Source organism: Phaethon lepturus, unplaced genomic scaffold, assembly GCF_000687285.1.
Source record: "Phaethon lepturus isolate BGI_N335 unplaced genomic scaffold, ASM68728v1 scaffold10784, whole genome shotgun sequence".
In the NCBI taxonomy this organism is placed as follows: domain Eukaryota; kingdom Metazoa; phylum Chordata; class Aves; order Phaethontiformes; family Phaethontidae; genus Phaethon; species Phaethon lepturus.
Window position 1 is genome coordinate 5,413 of NW_010534009.1, and position 22,298 is coordinate 27,710.

At 44.3% G+C, this 22,298-nt stretch overlaps 1 protein-coding gene across 2 annotated transcripts in view; it reads left to right on the forward strand.

The window, feature by feature from the left end:
* Positions 1-14,569: 14,569 nt before the first annotated feature.
* Positions 14,570-22,298, forward strand: part of GLI2 (GLI family zinc finger 2) — a 144,063-nt gene continuing 136,334 nt past the window's right edge. The window contains exon 1 of one of the 2 annotated variants that reach the window (XM_010285387.1): positions 14,570-14,732. In XM_010285387.1, coding sequence (XP_010283689.1) covers positions 14,600-14,732 — 133 coding nt within the window. In that variant the 5' untranslated portion in view covers positions 14,570-14,599. The remainder of the gene's footprint in view (positions 14,733-22,298) is intronic. The other variant, XM_010285386.1, reaches the window with a different exon arrangement.

A 22,298-nucleotide genomic window follows, 5' to 3' on the forward strand; every position in this document is an offset into this window, starting at 1 on the left:
TTGGCAAAGACACAGTCCCTTGGTAGCACAGCAGGGTGGGACAATGGTGCGTGCAGCCCCCTTTCTCCCCAGTGGCCCTGTCCTGGGAGCCAAAAGCTGCTCCAATGTACCTGATGAGACAGGAATCATTTATTCCTCTGACAAATAGACCTCTTCCTCCGTGTGTTTTCCCCAAAGTTATTTACACATGATGATGTTTGCTTTGAGGTCTAGCACGCACTGTAATTTGCATATGGTGCTGGAGTTACTGGCGGTTTGTTCCTTTGATTTGCTGATTCTCACGGTCCTGAAATATGCCTTTGGCTGCCGGTGCAGTTGTGTAGCTGTAGGGGCTGTAAGCCAAAAGGCCACAGCTCTGGTAAAAGCTGGAAGAATTTTCTCCAGGATGCACGGTATGAGTGGTCATGTCCAGGTCCCAACCAAAAGACAGGGCAGGAGCCATGTGGCTTCGGGTCTGTTTCGTATCATTACACTGACCAGCAAAAGGGAAGGCTTAAACATTAATGAATGTTCACAGCTACCAGTTCTCTGCTCTAAAAATCTCAGTGGGGTGCAGTGATGAAAAGCCAACCCTGTACGTCCTTCAGGTCGGTTTCTCTGAGGGCACTTGCCTGGATATATTCACATAAACAAAAACTGATCATCAGTTACAAGAGTGCTAAGGGAAGACATCTAATGTTTTCTCAGTATGCCACTAACGATTTGGGGATGAACAACAATTTTTGTTTTAAAAAGATACATTTTCTCTAACTGTTTTTCTAATAAACGTTTCATGTTAGCAATAAATCTGTCAAAATTTGAGTTTGCAGTGGAGATACGGGCTCCAAAACAGAAAGTGTGTTGAGCCCTCTTGCTTGTAATGCATGAAAGGCTGGGAAAAGCCCAAGGGGACAAAGTGGTACCAAAAGTAGGGTAGCTGTGGACACGGCTTAAAGACAAGAAATTGTGCGGGCGTCTATAACTGGTGCCATGTCCCCCATCCCTGTGCCTTCAGTTCTGTGAAAGTTTGGGCTCAAATGGATGGCTATAGAGATAGCATATGCTTAATATCTTCAGTAAAAAAAAATCCTAACTTTCAGCAAATCCTTACTTCTCACTGAAGTGCTAGGTTATGACAGCAATTAGGATGAATACTTGAAGAGGTGTTTCAGTATTTCTGGTGTATAATTTGAATGTTGAGGTGCCCTGACACTATGTGTTATGCAGAGAGCAAGGGGATATAAGAAGTCTGCTCTTTCTTTTAGTGAGGGACAAGCGAGTTATGATGAGTTAAGCAAAGATTTTTCCCTTACTTGAGGAAAAATACAGTGCAAAGACAGTTAACTGAAGAATCCTAGTATTTCTCCTAAAATCAGAACAATTGATCCTAACAGATATGTTCACTGGTTCCCGGTTTTCTAAGGGGATCTGATTCTCATCTTGGATACCCGTAATAGAAGAGAAGGCACTCCAAGTCAATAGTTTCATTGGTGAAAACTAGTTATGAATGAGACCGCGAGTGGACAGATCCCTCTGGTCTGTTATGACCAAACCGACTCAAAGAACACATATGTAGGCCCTGATTGAAGAAAGTGCATATGCATTTACTGAAGTCTCCCTGAAGCCAATGAGTTTGAAAGCATAGTGTGGTAGGCTTTGAACAGCTTTGAAAGAGGAGACAATGGTTGAGGCAAAACAAAAAAGCATGCCATCAAAGGATGTAAAGCAAAGTGACAGGAACAAAGTGACAAGCTAGGAAAATGCTCTTTGCTCCCACATTCTGAATGGCTGTGAAATCAGCTTTGTACTCATTAGAGCCAACGTAAAGGAACTTGTTGTAAATGAAAATGAATGGCTTAGAGGCTGGTGTTTTGAGTTCAGATGTATAGGTGAGTGGCAGGAAGCCTAAGGAAGCGCCAAGCTCTGAGATATTGTGCAGAAGGAAGAAGCAGGAGTCAGAGGTGGCCTGGAGGCAAAATCTTAGAGTGAGGTTAGAGGAACTTGAGGACCACCCCAGGTTCCAGACTTGAGTAACAAACAAGATGCTTTCCACCTCTTCAGTATTTGGCATCCCTTGCCACCTTCTAACTACGGCCAGACTGCTGTGAGAAGATATTTGAGAGGCAAACTGAGGTTTCTATGTGGTTGGAGGGAATCAGGTCTGAACTAGGTCAATCTGTGAGTAAAATGAAGGAAAGATTTAGTGGAGAGAAATCCCAGAGGCAACTGGGTACAGAAGATTGCATACAGCTTAGCTGTGAATGAGGAGGACGATGGAATGACAGTTAGAGGCACAAGTGGGATTTTGTTTTTAGAGAGAGGCAGACCAAAGCAGACTGGGTTTGTGAGGAAAAAGAGCAGAAAAAAGAGAGAAAGGGCCAGGAGAACAAGAAAAGTGGCTGTGACATGGTTTAGAAGATGGTTGTGGAGGAATGAGGTGATTAGAGGAGAAGAGCAGACGAAGCTTTAGGAGCAGGGAGGGAGCTGTAGATGGTAGGTAAAAGGCCTACCTTGTTTTGGCTGTTTTTTCTAGGAAGAACTGAACAAGCTTGTGTGCAGAAAACAGATACAGAAATAGAAGAATATTATTGTATGCATTAATATACAACAGAAGTAATGTACGATAACTACAAGGTAAATAAGTAATAACTATTACTGGCAGTACTAAAAAGCTATATAAATGTGTCTCTGTGTGTATACATACACGCTCCTATAAAAGGATTCTGAAGAATTTGTATTAATCCTTTGCATTTTGTCTTTAAATTAGATAGTATCAAGGAACAAAGAGGGAGTATTTACAGGGTCTTCTCAGGCTAGCCTTTAATGAATTGAGTCTTATGTAATGAAATAGTAAAAACATCTTTTTTTTTTTTGAGTGTGTGTGGTGTCTGGTGGCCACAGCAGTCGCTGTGCCTCAAAGTCTGGTATAGGCTCTCAATAGCTGTGGGGACCCAAAAGTGAATGCAGTTTCCAGTGCTCAGCCCCTGGCCTGGTTACCACCAAACACTTCTCTCGCTTCGCTTGCTTCAACTGCCCAGCTGCATGCACACAACGTGGTTCCTAAACCATTCCTCTGAGCCATAGCAACCTGCCGGCATTTGCTGAAAGTTTACTGCTAGCCTGGGTTTTGTCCTGGTAGGTTTTGTGGACATCAGATGTGCTGGCATGTCAGCCCAGCTTGTTTTGTATGTGAAACAGATACTGCAGGGCAGCGGAGGATCAGACGTCCTCATATTCCCAGTCTTCTGTAGGCTTTGAAGACACCACTGTTGGGGTTGAGAAGGGAGGTTTTTCCCTTAGCTTTTATAACAAGAGAATGAAATAAATCACTAAGTTATTTCTTTTCGTTTTGATGTTGGCAGCTACTTGCCAGACCAAGAAACCAAGTCAGTTCTTGTAGGCTACCAACTAAAAACTGCATGATATTCTGTTGGTGAACAGTTTTCTATCTGTCTCAGTCATCAAATACTTGTAGCACAGTAGACATAACTGCATAGTAAAGGAATGTATACTCGGCAACATTGCGATTGGCAGGACATAAACACTTCAGAGTTTATCAGTGTTCTGGGAGATGTTTATTACTTGAGTCTTACTAAGTCTTTATCACAAAAGAAAAAAATAGAGAAGTTGGAAGGTAGAAGTTAGTTTTGCTTATCAGCAGAGACAGGCATGGTAAGATTCAATCATTATAAATGCAGATGTTTTGATCTGTGAAGGTGCTCATCTAGTCTGACCTTCTCTGTAACACCATCAGAGGACTTTTCTGTACTTAAACCCATCCATGCCCAGCGATGAGTCTTAGACTAAAGCAGATCACCTGGAAAAACAACAAAATGTTAGCTCTGCAGTGCTACAGAGTCTGTCACCAGCCTGAATCCAGTGCTGTTCTATGAAACTGGGAGCCTTGTTTCTAATCTGAATTTCTCTAGTTTAACTTCTAGCTCTTAGTCTTTGTAATTGGTATCAGGTAACTAATTGGTTTAGCCATAGGTTCTTGTAATGTCCCTTGCCTCTGGGTCAAAAAGCATCTGTTATCAAATTTTTGTTGATAATATATGTATTACTATTACTGATCAAGTCATCCTGCAAGGACCTCTCTTGAGCTCTCTTTCATTTTTCTCATGGATAGCACTGGAGCCTTTGCAATTTTCATCTTTCCGTTTGAATTGCGGACACCAAAGCTGGGCATAGTGTTCCGTTAACAGTCAATCCAGGGTTAGGCAGACAGGTATTATAACCCCCCAAATTCTGCGTAGATAGACACATTTTGCTTTAGTTGTTTGGATACCAGCAGCCTCCATAGAGCTTGTCAGATGCTGTTTGCTCACCATAAACTTCAAGTTGTCTCCAGTCAGTGTTTCTCCAAACAGTCTTCATTTTAATCAATTGCTTTTGGGATATGTGGCCTTGTATGTGGCTGCTTTAAAATAAATAATCTTTATATCTAGCCCATCTAGGGATAGAGAGCAGGTCACTGGTACAAAACAATCGTCGTTACTTACCATGTCTGCAGTCATTTGTCACTGACAAACTTCATGATTCTGTATTTGTTTCCAGTCACTGATATGCAAAATGATTATACATCTCCAATCATACGAATGTTTCCACTAGTTTCAGTAAAACTGGTCAGGACTAATTTGTGTATTAAATGAGCTATTCCACTTCTTGTTTATTACTCAGGTTCACAGCATTAGAGTCTACACAATTAAGGAAGCTCTTCTCTTTGAGTCCCTTGGTACCTTGATTAATTTTAATCTTGACATCTTGATTTCTGGCTAAATGAGTGCTCATTTTCACCCTTGTCTTTTGTCATTAGCTTAATACCCTCCTGAATACTTTAGCCTGTCTCCTGAAAGACTTATTCCCTTCCACTGAAATGACAGCTAGCCACACTGTGCAGTCTCTTGTCTCTGCAGAAGATGGACCTTCGCTGATGAAAACTGAGGGGCTCTGCCTTTTACCGCTTACTTAACCATTAATTTTTGGAATCGTATACAGCCCTGTAACTTGAGTCACAGCTTGCAGAAATGAGCACTGCTCAGGCTGTTAATTTCATCTTCCCTCATATAAAGTTCCTTGCAAGGACTCTTGGTCGTTCTTGAGTCTTTCTTTACCGGTGTGCTTGGTGTCCTTGCAGACTAGGCTGCGTTGTAGTTCATGGGTATGTCCCATATAGCTCTGTCATCTCCTACTACATCGACTGATATTTCAACAGTTTTGGGACTTGCAAATGCCGGTGATTGACTCCCTGTTGCTTGTGAGCATGAGGCTGGACTCAATGACCTCCACAGGTCCCTTCCAACCCTGAATAGTTTATGATCCTGTCAGAAACTCTTCTTCCATTCCCATCTGGAGGAATTTTTCTCCATTCTCCGGTTTATGAACTGCCAACCATTTTATGTGGTCTGCATCCTGCCTTTAGCTGGCAACTGCAGTCTTATAAAGACAATATGTGTTTCTACCCAGTGTGGAATAGCAGCTTGTGTGGTGGATGTGTTCAGCAGAGGAAAACGAGCCAACTGAAGTGTTGCTTTTTTGTTTTTAATTACATTCTTGTTTCCTTCCCAGGCTTCTCTCTCCTACATACTTACACGTGTGCCTCCAGAGGGACGATTCAATAGGTTGATGAAGTGAATTGGAATGTTTAAAAATAAACCAAAATTTTGTAATGAAACATGATCTGAAAGAACCCAGTTGCTATAGGGATTTTTGCAAGGATGCAGTCCTTCATCTTTCATTGCTCAAAATAAAGGTTTTCCTTTCTTGAGCCACATAAGGATTTTCTTCTCCAAGCTTTGGAGCCTGTTCAATGTCATCTGGATGGACTAGTCACTACAAGACAATATTACTCATCCCACCCCTACATAAAGCAAACCCATTAAACTTTGCTACATGTGGTTTGTATTTGGGGTTTCATTCATGAGAGTTGAAAGTGCCCAAACTACTGCAGCACGGAAGTGAAACCCTGAGAGGATTCTCCTTCAGTCACCACCAGCCAACAAAACATTAATTTCCACCTTCTCAAAAGCTCTCTCAAATCTGATTTCAAGGCAGCTCTTTTCCTCCTAGACAAATCTCTCTGTTGACCCTCGCCTGCTCCATGGAACCTGCATGAACATCTCTGTTCATAATCGAGCGTTTCTGCTCCACTTGTAGTATGTGCAATTTACTTTATTAATAAACTTTTCCTCATAAACCTGCTGAAAAGTCAATAGGTTAATTATTACTGATTTGGAATTAGAGTCTAATTTTGTTGTAAACAGTTTAATGGCTGGTCCTCCACCCTGGTCTTAATACAGTATGTGTTTAGCTGTTACCCACCCTGGTATATCTGCCAAGAAGCACCACAGATGTTTCATCTGACATGTTAGTTATTAACAGTTTCTGCTCTTGTTGGAGCACGAAGACTTGATTAAGGGGTTTTTTGGTTTCTTAACCCCCCCCCCCCCGGTTCTGGTGTGTAAAGGTTTCCTAAAATGAAAACAATACTTTTTCATTAGATACATGCACACACATATAGGTAATATTTGTGTGTTTTTTTTTCTTTGTGGAAAAAAACCGAGAAAATTCTGTAACAGGAAATTGAAAACTTCTTTGGATTTACATCAAAAAAACAAACTCAGACAATTCCTTTGCCAAAGTTCTCTCTCCCTTACAACAAAAACAAACAAATAAACAAAAACCAAGTGAAGATTCATGGACCAGTTATAATGGTGACGCATCACTTTTGAGCAATTTTTGTTTACCTGGTGGCATCCTCCCATATTTTTGTAGCATGTTAATACTAGAGTCTGAATGCAGGAGTGTCTTGATTATCTTCTTTGACGGTTTTTTACACGTTGGAATTCGCATAGTAAAAATTTTCTCATGATAAGACATGTAGGATTTGCTTTGTAAAAGTACAAGCATGACTTTGTTTTCCTGTTCCACCACAAAAGGCTCTTCCCTCAAGCCCCTACTCCTCCATCTTCTCAGTTCTTCCAAAGTAAGAAACAAAGATAACTTCTGAGAGAGAGGAGGGAAAGTCATGTACCCCAGCCTGCATGTCTCAGCATGGACCAATGCCGAATCTGTCTGGCTTTGAGCTTTTATGTCTGCTTGTATGTTTTGATGATGTATTGTAATTGTTTATAACCCAGCATCTGAAAGATTATTTCTGTTCAAGCCTCTAAGGTTGGCAACTTGAAAATATACTTGAAGTGGGGAAATAATTCAAATTTATCTGATATTTTAGAAAGTGGATTTATTTGTAAGGAAGCAGCAACATTAAAGTGACATTAGTGTTCATGAAACACATGAACAACAGGCTAAACGCAAAGAACGGGTGAAATGTGAGTTCCTTTGTTCAGTAACTACAACCCAGAAAGTAAATGGCTTTAGTAAAGGGAAAAAAACATTTATGTTTCAATTCAGAGGCCTCAGTGTTGTCACTTGATGTCATGGTGTCCCAGGATATTAGTTGCTATTCCTGAAGGACACACATCTCCCATAGGTCCTGTGTCCCATCTGCCAGACCTGACCAGGAGCCCTAGGGTGGTGGGTGCCTGTGTGCAGACACCAGCATTGCACCCTCGCTGTCCAGGGCCTGTTAGTGTCTGGTGCCTGCTGGAAGGTCTCCAAGGAGCATCCAGCTGCTGAATGCCAATTTTGGAGCAGGTAGATGAATACTTAAAGACCTTCAGGAAGGTGATTTCTGATCACCGCCACCAACTCCACTAGACTTGTTTGATATAAGTGGGAGGTCAGTGTCAGTGCAAGGAGAGACAGTGCTTGTGACTATTTCTGAGTTGTATCTGACGTTGTTTCCCTTCATGTGCCTGGAACCACACGAAGCAGTGGATTGCAACCTTGTGCCTAGGTACTCCAACTACAAAGGATGATGGGGCACGCTGGAGGGCTGCATTCCTTGGCGCTGTTTGCAGAGCATATTTCTTCCATCAGAGACCCTTACGTTTTTCCATTTTGCTTCGCTACAAGTTTCCTGAACGTTTTATGCCTCTCTTCCCTCTGTGCCATTCCTCCCTGCCCTGTCCCTACCATGCTAGATGTTATGCTGTGCCTTCATCTGCCCCAGCCAGGGCTATGTGTCTCTATCTACCACGGTACCAGGTCTGTCTGCAGCCTCTTTCTTCCTCTTTCCCATGTCACTCTTTTCTCTCTCCACAGGATTTGCCATTGCCTGCCTTGTGCCTGTACCTCCATTCGCTCATATTCTTCAGTAAGGTCTTGTTTACTGTAGTGTGTAAGGTCATCCCTCTTTCCCCTTGTTTCAGCATCTTCTTTGCCTTCCAGGCTCTTCTCTGTCTTCAGGAACCTCCTGCTCTTTTCACGTCCAATCAATCATCCTTGTGAACGTTCCTCCTTTCCTCATGTCTCCTTCCCATTAAGCATTTTTCCATACTTTGCCTCCTTGCTTTACCTCTGTGGCAAGAGGTGCTCGTTGGCGCCTGGAATATCCCCGGCTCTTCTGGAGCTGGTTGGAGGTGATGTTCTGAAGTTATCATATTACAGAGAAATACTGCCAAGCACCAGGCAGTCCGGGGTGCGCTTTGACCCCTCACAGTAAGGCAAGAGTGTCTTCTTCCTCATGCTTTTGGTTTGTTGTTGCCATATGGAAATGGCAGATGGTGTTGATCAGGAAGTTAATCTAGAAGTGTATCCGTTTCATGCCTTACGTGAAAGATTTGTTCATTAAACTTAGAACTCTAATTTAAAGCCAATTAACAGAGTGATTTGAAGAGACTTGTTGTTTTTGAAGTTCAAAAGAGATGCTAAGTCTCTGATTTCAGCCTTTGTACATTCCAGAACCTGTATAACTATTGCAGTGTTGCCAACTCTCCTGGTTTTTTTAGTCTCTTCCCCCCCCCCCCCCTTTTTTTTTTTTATTCCTCTTCATTTTTTTGAGTGATGCAACTTTGGCCACAGGCTGGAACTGTTTGTTAAAGCTTTATGAATGTCCAGCTTTCTCAGCAATTTTAGCCCTACATTTTGGGGTGGGTGGGCAGAAATTGTGTGTCTTGCTATCCTCTTTGCTGAAAGCCAGCAGAGATCCCTCCTTCCTCCCTTTGGCAGCCCGGTATTGCTCTTTGTTAAGCAGGAGTTGGGGAAGGAGGTAGAAAAATGTAAGAAGACCTGACCAGCTCTGTGCCCTCCTAACACCACTTCTGTCAGCATGGGGTCATCTCTGCTTCCTGTCCTCCCTCCCCATAACATCTCCCAGAAGCTGGTAGGGACCCACCACAGAAGCTTTCTCAAGTTTGGAAGGGGCAGCAGAGGTCTCCAGACAGACAGCTACTGCTCTACACATGAAAGCCCCAGACTACAGCACTGATTTCCATGTGTTATCAACCCTGTAGGATTTGCCCAAGCAGACCATTCCTACGAAATGTCAAGATTGGAAATCTTGTGTCAGGAGGACCCCAAAAGTGTTTAGTTCTGAATTAATATTTATGATGCTTTTACCTGCAACTGATATTCTATAAACACTTGTAGATCCTTCAGCAACAGACAGCGTGTTTGGATAGTCCCAACATTTAGTAGCGGCATGTGTACAGAAAAAACTTTATTTAGTAATTTGAAGCTGTTGCTGATATAAAAGAAAATAGAAGGGTCAAGTTTTGCTGTGGTATAGAGCCTATGACTTCACCGGGTTAACGGCTGCTACTTCCGTGTAATTGAGAACATAATTTGGCTCAAACCCTGGGAGGCTGAAAAGGATCACAGCAGCCACTGTATTAAGCCAATGTTCAAAACAGTTGGCTCACACTGAATTTCATAAGCGGATCATGTATTCAGAAGGCTTTAGCTGTATGACACAGTCCATTGCAAAAGAAGAGATGGTGGGAGCATCTCTTTTGTTCATCTTAGCTTTTCCTGGCATGCTGTTTTAGTTATCAAATGTGGTATTGCTGTGACAATTGTGACAAACTGTGACATGGGGGCGATGTGGCAGAATAGATAAAGAATTTCCCTGCAGGTGCGTGAGGACAAACCTGGCGAGAGCTGCGCCAAGGCTGCCCTCGGTTATCCCGGCTCCCATCGGCCACGCCAGGAGCCGGCAACCGTGGAGCTTCGTCCTGGCTGTGCTGCAGTGGAGGTGGTGCTGGTGTCAGCAGACCTCCCTTGTGTCCCCTCGGGGGTGACGGCACCTTGCTGGCGCTGCCAGGGCCATGTGTGAGGAGCGCGGATAGAGATGCACTTAAAATGGATAGGCTAGGCGTCAGTCCGAGAAAGCACAAAATATTCACAGAAGCAGAATGGCTGATGGAGGCTGCCGCTGGAAATCCCTTCCTGCTGCCCTGCGGGGCCGCTGCGCATGGAGGTGGCATTCAGCGACTGCGGTGGCTTCAGGAGGATTAGACCCATGTCACGATGTCACCGCCGGCACCCGTCCTCTGCCAGAGAAGCTTGTTCCCGTGCTGGTACTTAGTCTTTGAGGAGAGGTGGCCAAAAGTGGTGATTCATGTTTCAGAGAAAAACTTGGGGGGCATAAATCTGTGTTTTCTGCTCTGTCTAGGGGAGGAAAAAGGGGTTTCCTGATGAAAGAAAATTCCCAAAGAAGGAAATAATGCCTTTTCAAGAAAAGGGTGTGCAAGGGCTATGACTGATGAGTATCTGTTTCTTCCCAAGTGTGCTGGCAGTCCCACTTGGGCTGATGCCTTCCAAAAAAGACAGGCATTTTGGGACAGCACTTTCAGCCGTTCCTCGAGCACTTAGCGGGAGGGATTGTTTTATTAGGAAAGTTTACGGCTTCTTGTTTTCCCTCAAAGGCAAATGTGACTTTGTTGTTTTTAATTCTGTTGGGATTTCTCCCTTTTAATATACAACACAGCTGTTAAAATAGCTGGGGTTGTCTAGGGCAAATCATATAGCACTTTCCTTGTTCAGATCTCAGATGGTTGCCTTTTTAGTGTCGCTGCAGAATTATATTACAGGGCATATGAATAGTGCTGGTATTAGTGTCAAAATCAATTACCCAACCCTCCTCCTGCAGAGAAAGCTACAGACCTTAGGAACAATCTGAGTAATCCATTCTGGGTTTCTAATTCTGAGTAATGATGGAGGGCAGAGACTTGTGCTTGAATAAGTGCACAGGGTCTTTCTCCATATAGTCACTCCTAAATGCATGCTCTTTACAGGAAAAAGCAGGCTCCCTGTGAAACCCTTTTTCATGCCAAATGGCTCGCTGCTAAGATTAATCTGTCATTGAATTTATAAATTCTGTGTGGCACAGAGCAGCGGAAAAAGTTTAGCACTGAACAGAAAGCAAACTATGTATTGCTTAAAAAATGAGTGTTGTGCTTCTGGATGGTGTGGATTGACTGCCTCCATCAATATATCTTCTTATACTGCTAATAAAAATACTTCTATAGCCTTGTGCCTCCGAGGATCTCAAAGCACTCTGCAAATAGGGCAAAGTACTATTTCCTATTTTACGGCTGTGGAAACCGGCGCTGAGAGAGGTTAAGCTTTCTGCCCAGAGACACAGAGGAGACTGTAGCAGAGCCAAGATGGAACCTAAATCTTCAGAGCTGTGTCCTGGTCACACACTGCACGAGAGCACAGCGGAGGAGTCTGCTGGTGACCGACCCTCAGCCATCGTCCATGAAACAGCAGAAGGTGGGACACGAAATCAGTGTCGGTGCTCCTTCGCTCCCTGGTCTCTGTCCCTGTCTGTGGGCGGAGGTGCTGAGCAGGGCAGGATGCTTGTGTCCTCCTGGGCTGGGATAGTCAGTTCTGGTTGTGGGTGGCTGTGGAAGGAGAATGACTTTTGGTCAGTGCTGAATTGGGGAAAAGCTTGGAGCCTTGCATCCAGCCTGCTCTGCCCTGAGCACCTTTATGAAGCAAAAATAATTACAGACTTATTGCCCTAAATCCGGTAAGATTAGAGTAATTGCATTTTTTTTTTCTAACCCAGTATTTGAGAAGGATTTACCTGTTTAATACAACCATTTATTAGAAACATTTGCATTTAAAAAAAATTCATAATTCATTTGAAAAGAAAGCCTTACAGCTACAAAGGCCAGATTTTCAAATATGGGCCTGACGTCTTGTCGAATTCCTGTTGGATAAATGACACACCTTAGATACTGGGTCCCGGCTGAGGTTTCTGTGACAGGGATTTGGAGATCTCACTTCAGGCGCCTCTCTAGAAAACAGCGTGACGCTAGCCTGCGCCTTTCACAGGAAAGCGGTTTCTATTACCAGCTTCTTCCTTCCCCTCCATGGCTGCTGTGCCCTGCAGCCCCCCGAGGAAGGTCCCGCATGCAGGAGGCTGGCCCGAGGGGCAGGGTAACCCGGGGAGGGGGCTGGCTGGGGGGAGCACGAGGGCGAGCGTCTGGTTTCAAACAGAAGGGCAAAGCCTTGAAAGGAGGGACTAAGAAGAAACAGGTGGGGGGCTAGTAATACAGCCTCTGAAGTTTATTTGCTTAACGAACAGAAGCTCAGGCTGTCAGACCTAGGTCAAATACTCCTCCAGTTTGAGTGTATTTATGTCATTCGTGGTCTGTAACCCAACCCCATTTCTGGATTGAACCGCTGTAAAGGCCTGGCCCCAGGAACCCATCCCCTGCTTGCCACCGAGCCCAGCCCAGGCCAGGGCAGGACCTGGGGGCCACCTCGGTATTCACCAGAGCCTTGTGTCACCAGTACAGCCTGTCGCTGTGGGTCCTGTCACTTCCAGTACAAGCTTCACTGTTTACGGCTGCAAATCGTGACCGCAGGTCCGTCACGTAGTGGTCCCATTAACACGAGCCGTGCCCGAAGGCTCCCGGGGTAAACTGCTTGGGCGGCAGCCTGCAGCTGCCCGGTGGGCCGCCATCCTGCTGGAGGCCGGGTAATGGTGGCATTGCCGGAGGACCACATCCACCATGCTCCAGGTCCCTCTGGGGTGCTGGCAAGGGTGGCTTTGTATTTATAGGGAAGTTTTAAAGTGGCCGTTGAGCAGAGGGGGAAGGGGTTTGGGACAGCCTGTCTTAAACAGCGAGCGGTGCAGCACAGGGGGTCTCCGAAGGTGGACGCGAGGGAGTCCAGGAGCATGGGGCTGCGTGCTAAGCTGTGGAGCTCATCACATGGCGGGGAAGGAGGGACTTCGCTTTCCTGCTTGTCTGACCCGAAGTTACAGCACAAAAACTGCTTGAAAACCAGCAAAATAGCGAGAGGGAAAACCACTGCAACACGAAGTGCTATGCCACGGTCACAAACAACTAAGGGCTAAAAGTTACAGAACACACATGGCAGTTCTTGAAATCTTCATGTGCTTTAAAGGTTTTAGGAGTGTTAATTTCTTAATCCAAGGTGCTCAGGAGTCAGTTAATCCCTCCAGAGGGAAGTTTGAGCTGGCACAGTGGCAGTAAAACTACCTGCACACAAAAAAGTTTTCTGTTTTCCCAGATGTTTTTTGGCTGATCGCATTAATTCCAGGGAGGTAAACGACTAGTGTGCTTCAGAGTATCTCAGGAGCTGAAAAATTTGCATCTGAAAATTTGCATGTGAAAAATTGTAGATCTGCATTAAAATTAGAAGGAAAGGAGGAATTAGCAGTGGGTTTTGCCAAGACCAGCCTGAGGCCGGTAGGGCCAGCTAACTGTGTGGGTTCGGTGAAAACAGGAGTCATGTGGAAACATTTGAAATGAAATGAATTAAAATGGGGTGAACAAAAGTATTTGCAGTCAGAAATGAAGCATGCCTCCCCACTTAAGAGAAACCCCATCTTTACATTAAATTTGGGATACGCATGTTTGCTTTTGGGAGACAGGGTATGTTTGAGTCACAGAACAAATGATCAAGCTAACAAAAAGCTCAGGAGGTGTTATTTTTCATGGACCTAAGTTTAAAAAAAACCAAGTTATTTGTAGGTTGGTATATTCTTGTTTTGTGGAACTTTGCCTAGCGCTTAGTTCACCATTTGTAATGGGCTTAAAGCTGTAGCTGATTTTCAGATGCGCCCAGTCAGACTAGAAGGACTCGCTTGGAAGAGTCTGGAGTTGGTGGATGTTAGTCCTCACCAGTGAGAGCTGGGTGGGCTCTGGCAGACGTGCCATGGCTTATCCATAATCGACGTTGAAATGGTCTGGTCAGGGCACTGGTTCCGAATAAACACCAGCTGGGGAAAAAAAATCCCCACCTTAAATGTATTTCTATCTGTATTTTTATTGAAAGTTTTTATCACGCTCAGGTTTTTTGTTATGACCAGCTAGATCATATATAGGATAGACAAGTTGGCTTTATAGATGCTAAATCTTTGCGTCTCACCTGTGCTTTAATCCTGGAAAGCTCTTTGGACCCGTCAGCGTTATTATACAGCCCAAGTTTAAGTGGGGAAAAAAATGTACTTTGGTCCTCATCTTTTTAGGTCTTCAACTGCCTGAAGCCAGTGGGGTGTTAGGATGCCCATCCCTTTGCAGGGCTGTGCCCTTTCTGCCTGTAACTGCTGTACTGGCTGTGCTGCTAGAGTTAGAAATCCAGGAAACCTTTGCTGCTTGCCGTTTACTTTTGAGCTCTGCCGAACCATCGGCCGCTTCCTCATGGAGCTGCTTTCACCTGTTTTGTGAGTGGTGACCAGAATCTGGTTTTGTTTTATGTCCTGTAGGGTTGCTGAGCTGGAAGATGCACATCTAAGATGGAAACTTCTGCTTCAACTGCTGCTGGGAAAAAAGAAGGGAAAGGTGCAGTTCTGGAGGGGAATGGCTTTACAGAGACGGGGAAGAAACCCACTCCTTTAGCAGCTGCAGGAGCAGCAGTGGCACAAGGAGGTACTTTATGTTTTCCACACTTTGAAAGCAGCAGGGGTGTTTTTCATTAGACTGTAAGAATTTAATAAGTACAGTGGCATCTGTCCTCCTGTGAACACGCTGAGTTTATTGGGGTTCTTGGCCGTCGGAAGTCACGGGACCTGGAAGCTGTGTCACTGTGCGGTCTCCAAACGTCACTGCATGGTGATGGGTCACTGCGGCTCCCTGGGCCAGGGTGAGGGAGAGGACGGGTGGTGAGAGCCGTCCGTCGCAAAGTTGAGGCATCCCATCTCTGCTTGCCGCCAGCGCTGCGTGGCGTGGGCAGCGTGGTGCCTGCTGCTCCTCCATGGAGGAGTTAAAGGGCTCCTGCGGGAGCTGGGGGGACACCCTGTTATCGTGGTCGGGGAGGGGTGTTGTGTGCCGGCTGTAATCCCACTAACGAGCTAAACAGACTGCACTGTCTTCAGGCGTTGCTGCTGGGATTTCACAGTTAGGGAGGAATTTGGGGTTGTCCAGCCCCCACCAAGAAGGTGGTGAAAGAAAGCCCGCAATTCGTGCCATTCCTGTTATGTCAGAAACAGCTCAGATCCTGATTTCTTCTTCTGTCTCTGTTTTCAGCAAGATTTTGGTCCTGCTGGTGTTGAACTCAATTAGGAAGCTCTTGTGGTCGCCTGAGGGTGCGGGGTCATTTTTGGTGGGTGGGTGTAACACCAGCGGTGCAGGGGGATGTGCAAGCGCGTTATTCCTGCTTCCTCCTGCCGCTGCGGAAAATGACCCTGGATGGAGCAGGCCAAATACAGCTCCAGAAAACACATCCCTCCCTGGCACACGCATGCTGGTGGATCTCCACGTTGGTGCCAGGGCCCTTCATGGTGGCTCCCAGCTGTGTGCAAGGCTATGCCCGCCAGGGAGGCACAACACTGCCTTTCTGGGGGCCAGGACAGGGTGTAAGGAGACAAACTTAGAAGGGGCTGCACCAGCTTAGATGTGACAAGATATCCCAGCTGTGTAAACTTTGTAGGCAGCTTTTTTTTTTCTTCCTATTTAAAATATATCTTATTGCTAGCCAGAGTCTACCTCAAAATGAACCCTTCCCCTCCCCTTCCTTCACTGCAGGGCGGTTTCTCATTGCCCCAGGAGAGCAGCACGACTCCTCTGCGGGCTCCTCTGTTTCCTACGCAGCTCGGCTGGAGAGTTTGTGTTTTCTGTTGGCTCAGTTTTGAAGACAGTTCCCAGCCCAAATTGCTTAAATCTGCTTTATCTATCCTTCCTTTTCAACACATTTGTTACCCAGTTTTCATTTCCACATTGACCTAGGAAGATTCAGACGTACAGAATAAAGTAGCAGCTGTTAGGTTATAACCTGCCAGATTAGTTTATGTGTTTGATAAAATTTGTTAGCCTTTGTTACACAAAGGAAAGTTTTTTCTTAAAAAGAACTAGAAAATCTTTTACACAGAGTTGTTTAGAAAGAAACACAATTTCACGCTGCTGAATGGGTTGGAGTCACCTTCCTTGTGGGCACTATGTAAAGTGGCAGAAAGGAAGGCTTGTTGGACGGCAGAAATAAGGGGAAGACAGAGACAGCAACATGCAGAAATTTGCTGTCCCCCAGCAGATTTTGATCCCTGTTGAAGCAGCACAAGCTGTAGGAACCATGAGGCAACCCACTTGAAGCATCATCTCAGTGACTGGCAGATCCAAAGGGCTGATTGGTGCCAACAAAGTCCAAGTGTGTGCTAAAATTCAAAACCCACAGATGTGCTGTTGTGAATAAACACCTTCTCACTGCTTGGCACTTGCCTTGGGAGTGCCTCCACCAAGGAAGCAGTCACCACATTTCCAGAGATGTGATGGAAATGAGTACGCCCCTGAGGTGGAGTGTGCATTGGCCCATTTGGCACCCCCAGAGACTTGATTGGTTTTTAAGCATCCACTATTACGTGTCCCGTTAGCAGCGTGTCCTCACCTTTGGAAAGAATGATTTACGGGCTCAGTATTTCTCCTTTTATTAAGAGGACGTGAAGAAGTAAGTGGAGGATTGTTTGAAGATGTCAGGAGAATCATGATGAAAGCATTGTGTAATGAGATGTAAAGAGTGAAATCTACGTCATGCTGTGAGGAGAAGTGCTCATAAATGACCTAAAATGGCTAGCAGTAAAGCAGCGTGCGATCAGATGCCAGCCCCGGGACTCTGCAGGTGATGCACATGCTCTTGTGGTTCAGAGGGGCTTTCCTTTGAATTCTGGCTAGACATAATACGTGCTCCTGAAAGGGAGCAGCGCAGTGCGTGTGTTTATAAGTAGAAAAATTAATACAAAGTCGCCTTATAACATCAGTTAACTGCAAGGTGTGATTTAGCAGATAACAAAAAGGCTGGGTAGCGAAGAGACTGTACTTACATGGTATTCATGCTGGTATAACATACATATTTGTTTCACTAAACTAGTGTAATTACTCATAACAGGCCAGAAATATACATATTTATGCTCATATTCTTACAGAAGAAAGCAAACGAGGCACAGAGATTAATTACGTTGTTCAGCTTGAGGAGGGGAACAGCTTTAAAGGGAGGGCCTCTGAGCTCCCCACCCTGCTTTGGGGCCATACGAACAAGTCTTTATTCTCATCCAAGACAAACTCTTGATTTTATTTATTGTAGAGGCTTTACTCTTTGTACTAGCATGTGAGAAAGTGGCAGCAAGGCTCAGCTAATGCTGCAGATCACCAAGCTGCTCTCCAGAGCCAAACAAATGTAATTTGCAACACATTTCTGCTCCTTTATTCTACTGAGTCACACAGATGGAGTGCCAATATAGCATGTTTCTCTGATCATAAGGTTTTCTTTTTCCCTTGTAGAAATGAATAGATTCATAAATTTTTATTTATAATTAAGGTAATTGAAGCAATAAACTGAATATTAGTTAAATAATTGAAGAATAGCTATTTTATTATAATATTACTTAGACTATATTATTATAGGGTAATAACATCTCCAGTCTCCATTTCTAGTTCCCTTGCTTTGGCTATTTGTCCCACATGTTTGCAGCCTTGAACAAATTAAGTTATGGCTGTAGGCAAAGAGATTGGTATTGTTGATGCTGCAAGTGGAGAAGAGTCCTTTCATACTAACAATCTGCATCTCATATTTTTAGTCTACTGAAGCTGCCATTTTAGAGATCTTCTGTGACATTTTTTTATAGTAACTCATTGATCAGACGTTCAGAAATTGGCCTCACAGAAATGACATCAGGGAAGTCTCTCCTCATTTTCTATTTTTCCATAAATCATGCCAGCCAAGGAGTCAAAGCTCCTCTCTTCTGTTGCAATAGGCGCTCGTGTGTATGTGTGACAGAGATGGAAGCTGGTTTTAATGACAGTATGTAGGAGCTATAGACAAGTCAAATCTGCAGAAGAACCTCTCATTTTTGGTGCCTCCACTTCTGGAAGGGCAACTCATAATACTTCGTGTTTAGAAAACCCTTTTGCTGAGTGCAAAAGTGCGTATTGCTGCGTAGGGTAAGACTTTGGAGCAGAGCACCATGTGAGTGAGAGTGGGTTGTGTCCTCCAGGCTAGCACTGCAGCATCCTCCGTGTCAGCATGCACAAGGAAGCCCAGGCGTGTGGCTGGAGGAGAAATTTAAATGAGCCACTCTTGCAGAGGCAAAGATATTTAGGAAGATGGGTTTCTCATCTTGTAATAAAATTTAAATACAAATTCTCCTAAATGCTAACTGCTTGACTTTAACAAGGCCCAGAATGCACCTTTCCCTCTCCACCCCACCCTCGGCATGACACACACACCAAGTTCCCAAATTGATGGTGTTTATGTTTGAAACATTTTTCTGATGTCTGGCTCTGTCAAGACTAATTTTAGCATTTCTAAAGCTGGGTAAAAATACAGCCTCATTACTTTGATGTCAGAGCATAGTTTACTATTAGTATATTCTGGGGTTTATCATTTTAGTCATGTTTAACACGGCTGCAGCAGGCATGCACTATTAAATCTGGCTTATTTTACATTCCTGTCCGAGATTATTTATTTGGAACAATTTCCTCTCTATCAAAAGACACGGCTAATGCTGAGTTTTAATGTGTTATTTACACACAAAATAACCTATTTACAACTCAGTATCTGCCGCAGGGAGAATGAATGGGGCAGTGCTCCCTTCATCCTGTTGTATCTGAGTTTAACAATCTGGATTGCTAATAGAACCATTTATCACGGGGTGGTAATTTATTTTATGTTAGCTGCACAGGTCTCCCTGCCTCTGATCTATGGAAATACTTTGTATATAATGAAGTTCAACAAGTCATTTGGTGTAAACATGGGGAAACCAGGGTGCAGAACCAGTAAGATTCTGGCTACACTTTTTTTTCCAGGAGGTAACGACTCTCCTCTGATATTAAGGTTTCTGTTGATGAAATACAGCTCTTCGCTGCGTGTGTGCTGTAAGGGCAGAGTGTGGGGCTTTTCTGCAGTGGATCAGATATTGGGATGGAGTTTGGTCACTTGATTTATGGGCTGGCGGGAATGCTCAGTGCTGCAGAAGTAGCACACTCAGCCCTTTCATAGGCAGAGAAGGGCAGGGAGCACCTCCCATTGCTCTCCAGAGGTCTTCTGTAAGCAAGCCCCGAGTGGTGTTGGCAGGGAGTCCTTGTGCAGTTCAGCTTGTCTCAGTGCTGGATTATGGGAAGACCATGTAAATGAGGAGGTGTAAATGCCAGCATCCCAGCAGACCTCAGCACTCTGAAAAAATATATAGTTTGTGTGGCCTGAGACTCAGACAAATTAGACAGAGAACAGCCCCAGTGAAGTCATCTCCTCTGTCTACCCTGGAGGGGCAGGGATCTTCTCCAAAGAATGTTTTTCATTCAGTTCTTCACATTTTCCAGGAAAAGAAATATAACCAGAACAAGCACACTCTTAACTTCTCAGCCCTGTATTGATTTGTTGTATACAACTTAAAATTTTGAGATATGCAGTTAACAAAGTCTGGGTTCGCTGTGGGAGAGAAGGGGGCAAGTGGTTAAAACAGAATGATGGGACATTCAGACTGTTAAATTCTCCTGAGAGTCACTGTGTGTCTACTGCATATAGTTCAGTGGCCCTCACCTTGGGTAGGGCTTCAGTGTAACACTGCTATAAGTGACAGCAATTAAGAATTGTATTTCTTCCCTGAACATTTCCATCAGTCTTCTATAAAAGTAATTCTGTTGGGTCTTAAAGTGGGTTTCTTTGTCACCATAGACCTTCTGGCTGGCCAGATTGCCTACCGGTGTCTCTTGTGTACCCATTCGTGTCCCTTTGAGCAGCTGGAGGTCTCGGATGCTCAGACTGGTGCAATGCTGAGACTGTTCCTTGGTCACAGGATATCAAGGCCTGTAAATAGCTGACAGCTTTGAGTCATGCTGGTTGCCTGGAACCTGCTCTTTGTGATAGTTTAGAGGAATTCATGGAGAGATGGATGAAGTTAAAGCCATGCTGTAGCATTTTTATGTTCAATGAGCAGTATCTGGTATGCGGGCATAGTGGAGAGCAGTCTGGGAACAGCAAGCTTATTTCTTCAGCTACATACGACAGAATTTTAGTAGCTAAAATTGCCACAAACTGTGCCACAAAAAGCACATCTTTTCTCCTGCCTCTTTCCTTTATCCAGGGCTTGCAATACTGAGTCTCTCTCGTATCTTCTTTAAAATAGTCAGCAATACATCTTTGTTGGGTGACCCTTTGCATTGCTTAATCAAGTGATTAGAGTCCTACTTTTTGGCCGCTTGTTTTTTTTTTTTCTCTTGGGGGAAGCCTCCTTCCCCAGCCCTTATACTGGGTTTCTTGTGTGGTAGCCAGCCCTGTGGGCAAAGGTGCAACCTCAGAGTGGGTAACTATTAATGTTTACAGTCTTCTTGGTTCACATTTGCATAGCCCTTGTAGATTATTCTAGAGTTCATATCACCAAAGCATCTGATGATGCAGCAACTTCATAATATCAGCCAGCATTCACTGATTGTATACAGCTCACCCAAATTGTCATACCAAAAGTTCCTACGATTTCAGTCCATTACAGATGCTGAGGTACTTTGAAGACAGAGTAATTTAATCTCATCCCTAACCACATTGCAGGATTGCACATCAAAGGTATTCTTCACAGGCTGGTTCTGGCACTGGTGATCCCAACCTCTAAGTACTACCTGAAAGACCTTTGTATTCTGTGAGTGTATCATTATTATTACTATCATTGATATTAGCCAAAACAATAACAACTTCCACTTTTCCATGATTTTGTGAATTCTAAATGCTTATTCTGGCAAGTACCTATCTTCTTTCCTGTGGATCCAGTTTAGACTTCAGTAAAGTACCTCTCAGATGGTACCTAAATATAACCTTTCTGACCGACACTAAACTTACCTATTTGTTGGTTGGTTATTTATAGTCAAGTACGAAAATCCAATGGTGTTAACGGATTATATTTGTCATGATGCTTTCCTGCACTGTCTCCTCTGTGCTGCCAGCATGTCCCTATAGTTTGAATTTTTAGTCTCTTTGTCAGTTTTTTGCCTGAGCATCTGTGAATTTGCAATGGTTTTGTAAATTCATTCTCCCACCATCATCCATTAACTGTGGCATTTGAGCCTGCCATAATCTTGGGGGACCAGGAATGGGAATTGTTTTGTCTGAGGTCAGCTGCCGACATGTTTGGTGTCTAGTTTGGGATCCTTTTGCATTAGAGTGGCGTAAATCACATTGTGGAGATGCAACGTCTGTTCTGTTTTGTTCCCTTGAGGGCTTCATGCCCAATTTAAGATGGCTAATGTGAGGGCAAATCCCAGTCTTCCTGATTCGGCCAAAATTGCAGAGTGGGGTTAAAGCAAGGAACCAAGGTGGGAGCAGATTAATGCTTTAAAGCCCGTCATTCACGTTCATCAGCCTGTGGTCTGAGAAGCAGAGATCCTTGACAGCCAGCTCGGAACTGAAATCTCACCCCAAAGCTTCTCAAGTCAGAGGCAAACGTGACACCCAAGTGTCAACACAGGTGGGGTAGCTGCTTCCCAGAGCTGCTCCAGCTTTACACCAGCATTGACAAAACTAGTGTTTTAACAGCCCATTCAGAGAGACGGGCAATATAAAATCCCCACTAAAAAGACAAGGAAAAAAAATAGTAAATTCCAAAAGCTACAAAAGGCTCCTAAAAATAACTGAAGTGAAGGAAGGCTATTAATGCAAAAGTAAATAATTACATTAAGGGCAGCAACTAGAGAGACCAGTTGTGTAAATCACTTTAAGGGGAACAAGAGTTAGATAAAATCCATTCTTTTATCACACAGATTAAGTCTTCCTTTTGACGCTGAATAATTGATAGGGTTTGGCAGAGCGCTCCACGGCTGCCTGCATGGAGCAGTGGGACTGCTCCCAGGGTCAGACGAGTGGCAGAGAAAAATGTTCTTAGAAATGCTGTGCATCCAATACCAGCACCAAGAAATGGGGCTTGTATTCCCAGCATTTCCTAAAGAACTTCTGTGTGGCCTTGAGAAGACAGCCATGCCCCTTGGAGCAGGAGGAGGACTTGGCATTACTCATCTCCTCCTTAA